The sequence below is a fragment of the Paramormyrops kingsleyae genome, chromosome 7, assembly GCF_048594095.1.
Source record: "Paramormyrops kingsleyae isolate MSU_618 chromosome 7, PKINGS_0.4, whole genome shotgun sequence".
In the NCBI taxonomy this organism is placed as follows: Eukaryota; Metazoa; Chordata; class Actinopteri; order Osteoglossiformes; family Mormyridae; genus Paramormyrops; species Paramormyrops kingsleyae.
The window spans coordinates 12267931-12280856 of NC_132803.1; the positions used below are offsets into that span (position 1 = coordinate 12267931).

Below are 12926 nucleotides of genomic sequence, written 5' to 3' on the forward strand. Positions count from 1 at the left end.
AGGGCGTTGTGCTAGAGGAATTGGAATGGGACCCTCTGGGTCTTGCCCTGAGTCTCTCTCTGGGGGCCCCTGCCTCAGTCTGAGGCTCTAATCACCCCAGTTCCAGGTCCCGGGGTGGTCAGTGGGGGGCTAAGGGTCCGGCTGAGTCTCAGTCCCTCTAATGTGTAAATGTGACACTAACAAATCAGTGCAAGTGCATTTCATATAGCCGACCTTATCCAATTTTGGCAATGAGTTTGACAGCAGAGATGCTCTCCTCACTGCTGTCAGACTGCCGATGTTTAAAATGCAGTGGTGTTTAAAATGCAGTGGCATTTTAAATGCAGTGGCTACGGGCAAAGGAAAGGAGAGCAGCCCTCAGGACACTGCTGCCTAATGAGCGTTCTGCTTTGCCTTATGATGAGCTTGGTGCAAAACTCAATCAACCTGCCTCCAGTAGCAGTTCCATTCAAAATGAATTCCACACTTTTGTTGATGAAACAGACTATTTTTTGATTATGACACTGAAGTCATTGAATACTTGAAGTTAGGTTCAAGGATGGAGGTCCTGAATCATTTCCCTACAATAAAGGCTGTATTGTTGAAATTCAACAGAGCGACGCCATCTAGAGGCCCAGTGGAGAAGCTTTCCAGTCTGTGCAATCTAGTGTTAACTCCAAGGAGTAATAGATTGTGTGTCAAACAATTTGAGAGACTCTTCCTAATGAGATATAATCACTGGTTTACTGATAAATAAGCAGCTTTACTGAGTTTAAACATTTTATTTGGCATGTTAAATGCAGCCCATTTGCCATTTAAGTACGTTTTTTCCTCATTTACATTTGTCCTGATCTTATAGTGTTACAAAAAGGCCAGTCTATTTTATTTATTTATATTTTTTGGGTGTGGGGGGTGTGATTTATATTTACAATAAGTGGTGTTACAAGGTCCAGCTTCTTTCATTGTTTTATATATTGACATAGTTTTACTTTGAGGTTTATAGCCCACTGTCAGTGCAGCTTTGACTAGCCTGTTTAAAAGGCATGAAATATGCAGCTGAGTCTTGTTCTGTGAAGTGCTTGTTTGACTGGTTTTCACCTGCTCTGCAGCTGTTCTGTTGCCTTTCTTTACTTTATCCTTATTAAAACTGGTATGGTGATATATGGGTCTGTGTAAGGTTTAATGATACAGGCCATTAGCAACTGGCAATCAAATAAAACAATGCATCATTGCAAAGTAATGCAAAAGTAACAAGTAGTGTAACTACTTTCTGCAGGGAGCAATTAAGTAAAGTAATGCATAACGAGTAACATGTAACATTACTATTTTGAGTACTGACCACAACACTAGTTATAATATATTGTGGTAATGAATTATTCAGTTGACCCGTACGGTAGTCCCTCTGTATCTGTGGTTTACCTCAGTCACCAAAAAATGTGTAGCTATGTTTTTTTCATAATTCCCTCATCCTTTGATGGGCATATAAAAGCATGATTTACATTGCTCTGTTATCCCTTCATGCATGATATTTTATCATTACACCATCTCTTGAGAATTATGGTAAAACCTCAGAATCCCTTTCATTCTAGTGGGGAGAGTAATAATGTAGAATATACTTTGTTATTGCTACATTTAATATTGGTAAGGTCTTACTGTGTACCATATGCATGTACACAAAAATCACGCTATACAGTATATGCGGCCTGCGGATATTGTTACAGGAGATTTCTGAATGTCCTCTTCTTTTATTTGAAAAAGGATGCTAACTCACTTATTGCCCAGTTGATACTTCTATTCAGATCAAATTACAATGCACTTCTTTCGGTTTCAATGTACTTTTTTGCATAACAGGTCAGAGCAGGGGTGGACAATCTTATCCAGAAAGGGTCGTTGGGTATGCAGGTTTTTCGCTGCAACTCCCTAATTAGATTGCTAATTAGAGGACTGATTGGCTGAAAAGTCCTCACTCCTGGGTTTGAACAGCTGACCGTAAGGTTATCCAAATACCTGCATACACACCGGCCCTTTTAGGTAAGATTGTGCACCCTTGGGTTAGAATATGCATAGAATATTAACACTTTGCTGTACAGTGCCCTGACAGGTTTAATTTGATGGGCCTAGCATTCTGTCCTCACATGACAGGCAGCTCAGGCCGAGAGAAAGCCTTAAACATTTTTACCTTTATTTTTTTTAAAGTTGTCGTTAACTCATGTTACTGCTTCACCCACGTTATCGGCAGACATGGTAACATTTCATCCAGTTATGTTACTTTCGCGAACTGATTTCGGTATGTTTCATCTTAAGGCCGTGCCTTATATTTCAGTATTGGAGCTTAAAACACAATTTTCAATAGTTTGGTCTCCCAAGTTATAAAGTGCAACATAGTTGAGTTGTAACCTGACTCTCCTTGTATAAATTCCAAACGACACATGATGCCTACCCACGACACACGGCACCTCCCCCTAGAAGTTCTTAAGCTTTGAGGAGAGGATGTTTCAGCATTTACTCCGGAATCTGCCTGCACCTGTTGTTAATTTGCCTGACACTGCTGCTGGACACCATGCGTACGCCGGGTCTACATATATTTGGGATGGTTTTTGCTCCCTGCGGCTTGGTACTGGATCTGACCAGCACTGTAGCTCCGAACTGGAGAGTACTCAGTAATATTCCGAATCAAGCGCCTGATATGATACTACAGCAGGGGATCTGGGATATATGCCAAGCTTCCACGATTACCACCACGGTAACGTGTAGCCAGCCAGACACAACTTACTTCAGCCAACAGATAATCCCAGTCGCCAAGGGCTTGATGATCGCATCTCTGCTGGTCACACTGCTGGGCATTGCAGTGGCCACATTCGGAGTTAGATGCTGGAGAGATCGGCCAAACTGGATAATCGCAGGAATTGGGGGTATTTTTATATTCCTCTCTGGTGTCATGACTCTGATTCCCATTTCGTGGTACACGCACATCATAACAACCATCCCATCAGTGACAGTGACCCCGAGCATTGCAGCGGGTTATTGCATTGTTCTGGGTTTCATCGGTGGCATCATGGAAGTTCTCAGTGGATCAGCCCTGATAATCGGAATGTGCTCTTGCTGCGGCGGGTGGAACCGGGGAGAGACACGTTCAAACATCAAAACCACTTACTTCCACAACACAGCGGCCATGCCCCGGAGGATCGAGGTGCCCAGCATCGGCAGGACCAGGAGCGAAGCCAGCAGCGTCCCGTACTCCAGAGACACTCTGGACGGCCGGGATTTCCCTCAGGCGAAGCCTTCAGGGAGGATCAATACCACGTACAGTAGCAGAATGGGCGACGCTGATTTGTGAAGACCCGCAGGGTAACGAATTCTGTTAAAATTCATTTTAATGATGGAAATATTCTTTAGGGGTGATTGTGAGGCAGACAATTTGTTCCTTTGTGTTATGCTGGTTTCATAGCTGTCCAAGGCCACTTTTAACATCTTCCTCATGGAAAACATGTATATTACATGCAAAACAAATGTCAAAAATGTTTACTGTTATACTGTAGCTATCAAGCCTAGTTACAGTAGTCTGATGCAGCGAGTACAAGGTTACGCTGTAAGTCCACCTTCTAAATTGCTGTGTACATTTGGGTGCTGGGTTATTAATGCTAGCAAAGAATATATTAAGCCATGTGCCTTAAATATCATTTGCTGCTTTAAAAATGTTAAAGTCTAAATATACAGTTCCGGCCAACCCTGTTGATTTGTGAATTTTTCATGACAGTACTAGTCTGAGGAATGATAGAATGCCTTTTTTTTATCAGAGCTGGACAGTATAATGTACATTCTTAGGATACTTTATAGAAATAAACACTAAACAGCTGCTGTAAGTCTGTTGTGTTCCTTCACTTCAATGTTTGTAGCCTTACTGTATAACAGATGCTAGAATGTGTTTTTGGGAGATTAGCAAAATATAACTCTTGTTAACACATACCCAGGTAGCAAAAGGTATCTGGCCCAGATGTGTGATATAGTCTCAGGCCTGGACTCGGCAAACCGATTCAGTTTGGCGTCTTCTGGCACAAATGGCTGAATCTGGTGTTTTCCGAACTCCAGAACAAATTATGTTACCCCCAGTTTAACTCGTGGGCTGAATCCAGTACAGGTCCTTGTCACCTCCAGTTTAACTTTGTTTCACTTGTTGTGTGGACCATTATGTGCTGCTCAGCCCTTCCTGGTGGCCTCCTCTGAATTCAAAGCCCCAGGGCTGCCACTCCCATGACGCACATTTGTCGAATTAAAATTGAATGATCCAGTGTTTTTGATGAGTTTCCAGAAGTTCATGTAGGGTTTGAGTCAAGTGTCAAGTATATTATCTTAATCTTTACTGATTAAGAATGTGTTTATTTTTTATCATTAAAATCAAATGAAAGCACAATATATATGGCAAAAAGAATTACATTAATTCATGTAGTTACTCCTATTATCTTATATGCAGTACAAGCATAAGTTTTATCTTTCAGTTCAACCACAGTGCTATAGCAAAAATCGATACATATGAGTCATTGTTCAATACTGTTACATTTAATCAGCAAAAGATCTTCAAAAGCTTTATGATTAGATTGCAACATTCTAGTCTGAATAAGTTTAATGTTTCACAGAAGAGACTCTTAACAAGTGCAGAGAAAGCTGGTATAGCAAGATATTTGCAGGCAAGTTGTGTTGGCTCAGGAATGCTGGTTTGGTTTTCATTCCAGTAGGCCAAAGGGTCGGCATTCACAGCAAAACATGGTTCACTCAGGTATACAGTGACATCATGTGAAGCGTTGGTAACAGGTGAGGAACTCGTTTGACTTTCAATGTAAAAAAATCAGTTTCAGGTATTTGTTTGGTTGCACACTGCAGTCATTATAGCCAGAACTGGAGCATTATATTCTATAGGTGACACTTCTAATGTATTTGTATTGAAATATTAAGCTGCATTGTTAAAACCTGCACCTTATATATATATATATATATATATATATATATATATATATATATTTATTAGGGCTGTCAAAATTAACGGGTTAACGCGCAGAATGACTCAAAATCCCTGAAATGTCTCTGTCAACCCATTTCGGCCAGTTTTGGTGCATTCCATTTGCCCTGGGAACTCGTATTCCGAGTCGGATTCCGAGTTTTGAAGCCAGAAGTGACGACATGCGCGCTCCCGTTTCTCGAAGATCCGAGACATAGCCTATCTCGGAGCAGCACAGAGGATCCGGAGTTCAGAATCTGAGATGGCTGCGCCTTTTATCAACAGATATATATATGAATTAGTTCGAATTCAATTCCATATTAATTCAGATGCCTTAAATTCAAATTGTTTTCAAACCGCAATTCAAATTCAATTACAATTCAGAAATTGAATGGGAATTTCAGTGCCATTCTGAGCTCAAAGCCCTGCAGCAGACTTCTGGTGAGCATTTCCTTGAAACATATTTTTGCATTTGGATGTGAGAATATTGTTGAAAAAATGTTTCACGTGACCCTTTTGATATTTTCTCCTCTGCCAGCACCCAGAGTAGGTATCTGACAGGACATAAGAATGTATCAGATTAATAAACACAGAGAGAAAAATTTTGTCAACAAACTTTAAGTTGACAGAGCTGGTTAAATGTAGATACTGGCGTAGTTGGGGTGGAAGGGTATGTTGGGGTAGATATTGTATTAGGGGTAGGTGATATGGAGGTATATTTAGATGTTGAGACAGTTGTGGTGGGAGGGTAGAGGACGGGGTTAATTTGGGTTTTGAAAAGCTGCCAATAGTTATGTTGGCGGAGTAGTGAGGTATTGGGACTTAAGGGTGTGATTGGAGTCTGAAGAACAGTAATTACAAAAAGTTATAAACATAAAAATAACTGTTAGCATGTTATGTTTACCTTTTCTTGTATATTTTAGCCACTTTTTATGTCACTTTCACACCATACGACAGGAACTGGGAAATTCTGCAGCTATATATGGTTGTATTCCAGTTAGACTAACTGAAATTCTGTCAGCAAGACCAGAAGGCAAGTGAAATGTCAAAGGAAACCAAGTTGACACATCATGACAAATTACACAAAATGCATGTACTGAAATCTTCTAAAATTGTGTGACCAAAACCATGGTGTCACTCATAGTGATGCTCTGCATCAACTCTTTCTGGAAATGATGCATCAGTCCATAACATGTAATCATTTAGGGGGGATGTCATTCTGTCGTTAAAATAAATGCAAGGCTGGCAACATTTGTTACATTCATGATGTGCACTGTAACACTTGGTGATTTTCACAAAGGCCCTAGCAGGGAAGGGAGTGCCACAGATAACAGAATCGAGTTTAAGGAACACTGTTATTCCACTGCTGCAATTCATGTGTAAAGTCTCTTAGAAATCCATCAAGTAAACTTGTTTTTTTTCTGACCACAAAACAAACCAATAACAGCAGGCCATCCTCTTCCCTCTTATCTTGTGCAAAGACTACTCCTATGCTCATGATTTCAACCTACAGACACTTACTCAGAGCAAAGCATCTTCTCGCAAAATATAATGTTATACAATGCATTTCTCCGTCAGTTGTAAGACTATATGAATTACATGTTTTTACCCAGTACTGATTTAGTTATATGACTCATTACCACTAAGTCTAGAAATATCATATTATATATGTTCTCGAATCCAGCAAAGGATTGTTTTGTTCTACACAGACTAGAGGCTGCGTTCCACTCCCAAACAGACAAGGATACATTTGTTTCTTATCTGCAGCCCTGAAAACTATTTGTGTGGCAAATATTTGCAGTACACAATCAAATGGACTGCATTTATATCGCGCTCTTCTACTCCTACGAGTACTCAAAGCGCTTTACAATTTATGCCTCACATTCACCCATCCACACTCACATTCACACACCGGTGGCGGAGGCTGCCATTCAAGACGCCAACCTGCACACCGGGAGCAATTTGGGGTTCAGTGTCCTGCTCAAGAACACTTCGATGGGGTCAGGAGGAACCAGGGCTCGAACCGGCAACCTTCCAGTTGCCGAACGATAGCACTACCTCCTGTGCCACCATCTTCACATTCTGAGTGGACAAGGTCTAAGGCATCGACAGCAATCCTAGCAGCCCTCAGCACTCTTACTTTATAAGAGTACCAGACACCTTTAAATTTCACATCCACAGGACACAGTACATCCTCAGCACACTAAGCCACTAAAGGATATGCAGCAACTCAGCCCAAACTGTCAGGCTGTTCATTTGACAATTCTTCCTCTGTATCAGACTCTGAGCTAATCTGTCATTCTGTCGAACCTGGTGCAAGGGAGCTAGCAGGGTGATACTGTAGGTATCTGGCCTATCAACTATTACTGGCTCAGAAGACAGTCTTCAGCAATACCATGCAGTTGCTTTTCTAATGACAAACAAGCTCTTTGTCTAACTTCAGAGCTTATTAGGGGGAGGGGCTTTTTCATTCTGGTAGTAAAACATTGAACATGACATAAAAGTTAAATGAAACTACTAACCCCTAATCTACTAATGACAGTAGTGTGCTTTCACTCACTGGTGTACTTTGGTAAGTAAGTTACTGGACCGCGGCAAAGTTAGTCTGGTATCATTTTCTGTGAAAGCTGTGTCTATAAGAATCTATGAACACATTCGTGACACATTATAATACATTCATAAAGCATTATAAACATAGCTATAAATATTTACAAAAAGGTATAACTCATTATAGCCATGTTCATTATGCATTATGAATGCTGTATGATGCTCATATGTAATGCACTATTCACAATGCATCATGATTTCAACCTACAGACACTTACTCAGAGCAATACATCATGCAGTACAAAGCATCCTTAATTCTTCTACTGACCATTATAACACATTACATGCATTATAGATGAGAGCTTCATTGGAACTTATGAAGTATAATCAACACTATAATGCCTTATGACTATCAACAGAAGATGCTGTAATGCTTAATATATGAAGGTATCTATATATAAAATCGTTACATAGATTTGTGGTGTCCAGTACACAAACAACGATGCACACGGACATGGGCGTAATTTCCAGGGGGGTTAGGGGGGTCATGACCCCCCCAATAATCAGATCCAGGAAATATAACCCCCCCCAATAATCATGTTTCCCCTGTAATGGGTGGAGACCTCGACCCCCGCAATGTTCCAGCCAAAGTTACGCCCTTGCACACGGATTATTGTCACAGTTTAAGTCATTTCACTATTTGTTAAAAATCTTGTGAATAGTGAGAAAATTGGTGGTTTCAGCTGTAACCTCGACCCCCGCAATGTTCCAGCCAAAGTTACGCCCTTGCACACGGATTATTGTCACAGTTTAAGTCATTTCACTATTTGTTAAAAATCTTGTGAATAGTGAGAAAATTGGTGGTTTCAGCTGTAACCAGATATTGGCATTAATAGAAACTGTTGCACACCACTTGTTTATATGTGTGTGTGTGTGGGATAAATGAGACAGACATGTCCAGGTCAGGTCAGGTTGGGGACCATGCACTGATGCAGTGCTTTGCTGCACCCACCACAAAGCGAAACTCCTTGGGATCCTGGCTGGCGACCCCCCCCAGGCAGATACACGGTCCAGTCCCACCCTCAGGAAGTGGCCTTCCCTCTGCTGCAGCCAGGTGTTGCGTGGGCGTCCCCTCGGCCTGGTCCAGCCGCTTGGGTCCTCAGCAATGAGGATCCTGCAAACTGAGTCACCCTCAGGGAAACGCGGCACATGGCCGTAGTGCCGTAACTGACGCTCCCTCACAATGCAGGTAATGCGCCTCATTCTGGACTCCTCTAGCAGCCGCTCATTCCACACAAAGTCAAACCAGCGGTACCCAAGGATTCTCCAAAGAGACACAGTACCGCAGGAGTCCAGTCCTCGTCTCAGCTCACTGGATAGTGTCCATGTCTCACAGCCATACGGTGCCAGGACTCTGAAGAGAAGAATCAAAGAGGGACTGCACAGGGGCGTAGATTTAGGGTGGACGGAGGGGATGTGTCCCCACCAATATCCTCCGACCATTGAAATGTCCCCACCAATAATTTAATCCACTTAAAAAAAAAATAAAAAAAAAAAAAAAACCAATCGTGCTGTCAACATTAACCTAGACACGCAGAAAGGGATAAATGACGTTCTCTCCTTGAGTCCTCCGTCATAGGTCCCCACCAATGTCCAGAGCAAATCTGCGCCCTTGCGACTGCACTCCGGGCCGGTGAGTAATGATCGCCAAACGAAGCCTCATAAACTATGTGCTGTATTTTCTGACCAGACTTGATGGTGCTCTCTGTTCAAAAAAGAGCATCACAAACCAAGAGCACCATCTAGTGGGGTCAGAAAATACAGAAAACAGTTCATGAAGCTTCATTTGTCTATCGTTCACCGTGAAGACCGGCCCATTTCAAGCACTGACTAATCCCCGTCTCTATTTGTACAATTAATTTATTTCCAATATTTCACCCTGATACATATAAAATAAAACATTTTTTTCATGAGGTCATTTTTTTGTTTTAACAACAAAAAACACAAATGTGATAGCCACCTTAGGAGTGTACAGCCTTACAATTTCTTGACAAGACAGATGAGTGAAGTTCATGTAGACACCTCATATAATTTTGGATTTTTGGAAATTATTATAGTACCAACCAACCCTGGTCTCCCCTCCTGTTATACCGTATAATTGCACTTCTCCTCTGACATACGTATTTCTAACAGTTTTAGGTGGATATATGGTAAATACATTTTAGTGGTGGGTATATATTGTATACCTGTGTATACCTATCACTACACCTCTGGGCAAAACCTGACCTATTTAGTGTTTACTGGTCATTGTGTACAATCTCTTTTAAGCAGATTACACAGGAATGTAAAATATGACTGCACTACAAGTGCATTGCATCAGTAAATCACTTTGTTATTTGATCCCTGACCAACAGCCTGGAGCACTGTTGTTGTGTAAGTTATCTGGAGCAATTTCTTTGCTTTCATAGTTTCAGATGAGTAACATTATGTAGAATTAAATATTATACTCTGGGCTTGATTTACTACTGTGATTCGCCTGGCCGGCCATACCTGTGCAGCTCAGATTCAATAAGTGAAGTTGAAGTTTATTGTCATGTGTACCAAGTACAACGTACAGAGCACAATGAAATTCTTACTTGAAACCCCCCCCCCCCCCCACAGACAGAACATAAGACAAGATACACACAAGACATAGAAGACAAAAACTAGACATTACAAACAAGACAATATACGCAAATATACGCAAAACAGACAAATCTGCGAGGAGCGGCATTCAACACGTCACCACTCTTCGGCGCCGAGAAAGCATGTTTATGTTAATTCGACAGCACTGAGGTATAACGTGCACTAAAGTACCAAAACAATGATCAAGTGTAACCAAAGACTGTAAGAGAATAGAACTGAAAGCAAATGTAAACCATATATTTTGTATATTAAACCTTTTCCTCTCCAACAGGGTCCATCTCTCTCTTACTTCACAGATTATGAACACTATCTACTATGAAGAGATTGAATGCGTAGCCCAAGGGACAATGGACAATTTGTACATTAAACCTTTTCCTCCCCATGCACATCCATTATAAGGACAAGGAATAACATACATTAATGTAACAAATAAATCAAAATAAATCATCTCCAGTGCATTACTCGATTGTGCTATAGCCTTTTCAAATGTTTTGCAGATTTCCTTATTAAGAGTAATAGGTCTGATACATTATAAATTAAAGATTTTCACAAAATGTCTACCAAATTTCCAGAGCAAACAACATACCAGTGAAAATAATTTCATTTAATATTCATATAAAAGATTTATTTGGCCATTTTGACAAGCACAATACATAATAATAATTTTTCACTTTTGTTCACTGAATGTCAGCAATCAAAAGACATAACAGATATCTGTATAACATCAGACAGTCATAAAACAACTAACAAGTGACATTTGATATTTCAGAAATGTATCCGCAATTATATAAACAGTAGTTACAGTCAACATACATTATAAAATATATCACATAATTACAGTGACAGATATCTTTCATTAAAATTACACTGAAAAATGTGGACATGATACAGAAAACAAATACACTATATGCAGAATTATTAGGCGAGTACTATTCCTGTAGATAATTTTTAGCAAAGTTGGGTAGAATAATAAAGGTGAATTGAGAAGAGAATTTTTAGAGAGAAAATGTTACATTAGTCTATCACAAACACATATAAAAGAAAAGCACTTGATTATCAGTGTGCACGATTATTAGGCAATCAGACACTAAATTGATTTTTCTCTCTTCAGCATCAACAGAAATACTATTACTACTAATAAAAAAACAATCCTATTTATTCAATTTATATAAGGAATAATGGCCATTCTATACAGTCCACTTTAGCACATTAAATGTCCTGTACAGCCAACTTTCTTCTCAATGACCATTATGAGTGTCACGTTCAGCAACGGAGGCGAGCAGGGAAGCAGGCGAATGGAGCCGGAACTTCGGGTAAACGGGGTTTTATTGCTCACAGGACAGACGGACAGAGACATCCACGGACAATACAATGACGGATCTGGGGAAACTAACTGAGACACGGACTAAATACAAAAGACTAGCCGGACATAACAGGACACAGGTGATCACAATCGGGTATTCACACGAGGTAATGAGGGGGGCATGGCACACATCAGGATCGTACGGAGTGGGGCGTGACAATGAGCCTGTTGTCGATTGGTTCGATCAAGTTTTTGATTTGATCCCAACCTATATTAGCTGAGGCAGCTGGGACTGCCTCCCAGACGCTACTCAGTGCTGTACTGCTTGCCGCCTTGGTAAATCTCATACTTCAGTAAGGCCCAGTAGTTCTCAATAGAGGTTAAGCCAGGCAATGAATGGAGCCAGATCATAATTCAGTCACCTTTCCAGACTTTCTTGACCAATCTGTGGAATGCTTTGATCCATGGGAAGGGGCATCATCCTGCATGAATACTGTAGCAGGACGACATGGGAGTGGTACAGGTATGTGTACCAACCAATCATCATTCAGTAGCCTACCTGCCAACTTTAAAATCCCTTTGCAGTAAAGGTGACCACAGTTCTTTACGTGATGAGCTGCCGGCCCCCATGAAAGTAAACTTTTTCAAAGCTGCTGACTTCTTCTTTTGTGCCAGTATTTGCAGAAGGTATCGTCTACAAATTGGCATTATATCTTAACACCATCTGCAGGTCAGAAAGGTCCAACAAGTTCAGCCTTTAGGAAGAACTGTCTAGTAGATGACAATCCAGGTTTGTATCTGATATATTACATGGGCGATGAACCAAGGTAACATGGATATTCAAAGCAAAACAAAATATTCATTCCATCCAAAAACAAGTATTCAATGACATTCTTCTGCAAGCTGATACAACAACCAAAGAATGTCCTGAGATGAAATCTTCAGTCTACGTGAACCTGAATACCAACTTCCAGGTTTCATCTGGCACATCGAAGCTTTTCCTGATCTTCTGGTGTTTGCAGGGATGCCAGACATTATGAATTTGCCAAGCACATATTTGGATGAATCTACTGCTTTTGGCCACTCACTAATTCTGCTGTGACACCACATTTCAAATGGGCGATTTTAAAGTTTCTGTCCGAGCCATGAAGAAGACACAATGTTACATTACTATTTTATATTATTTACTATAGCTTACAATTCTTCATTTCTACAGCAACTTCAACAATTAAGTACCTGTGTGGTGAAAAGCCAAGGCGTTTTGAGCCCTGAGAGATCTCCACAAAACACATCCCAGGTATATGTTTGGCTGTGGTTTATTTTGAGTATATACAGTATGTGCTTTACATAATAAAAGCATAATTTCACTTTTCTACATTACTTCCTAAATGCTCTTCATGTCTATTGCTATCTTATTAA

At 40.6% G+C, this 12926-nt stretch overlaps 1 protein-coding gene across 1 annotated transcript; it reads left to right on the plus strand.

The window, feature by feature from the left end:
• The first annotated feature begins 2461 nt into the window (after positions 1–2461).
• Positions 2462–3842, plus strand: LOC111842109 (claudin-23-like). Its single transcript, XM_023808406.2, has one exon. The coding sequence runs from the start codon at positions 2540–2542 to the stop codon at positions 3314–3316; it is 777 nt and encodes a 258-aa protein (XP_023664174.2). The 5' UTR covers positions 2462–2539; the 3' UTR covers positions 3317–3842.
• Positions 3843–12926: the final 9084 nt, after the last annotated feature.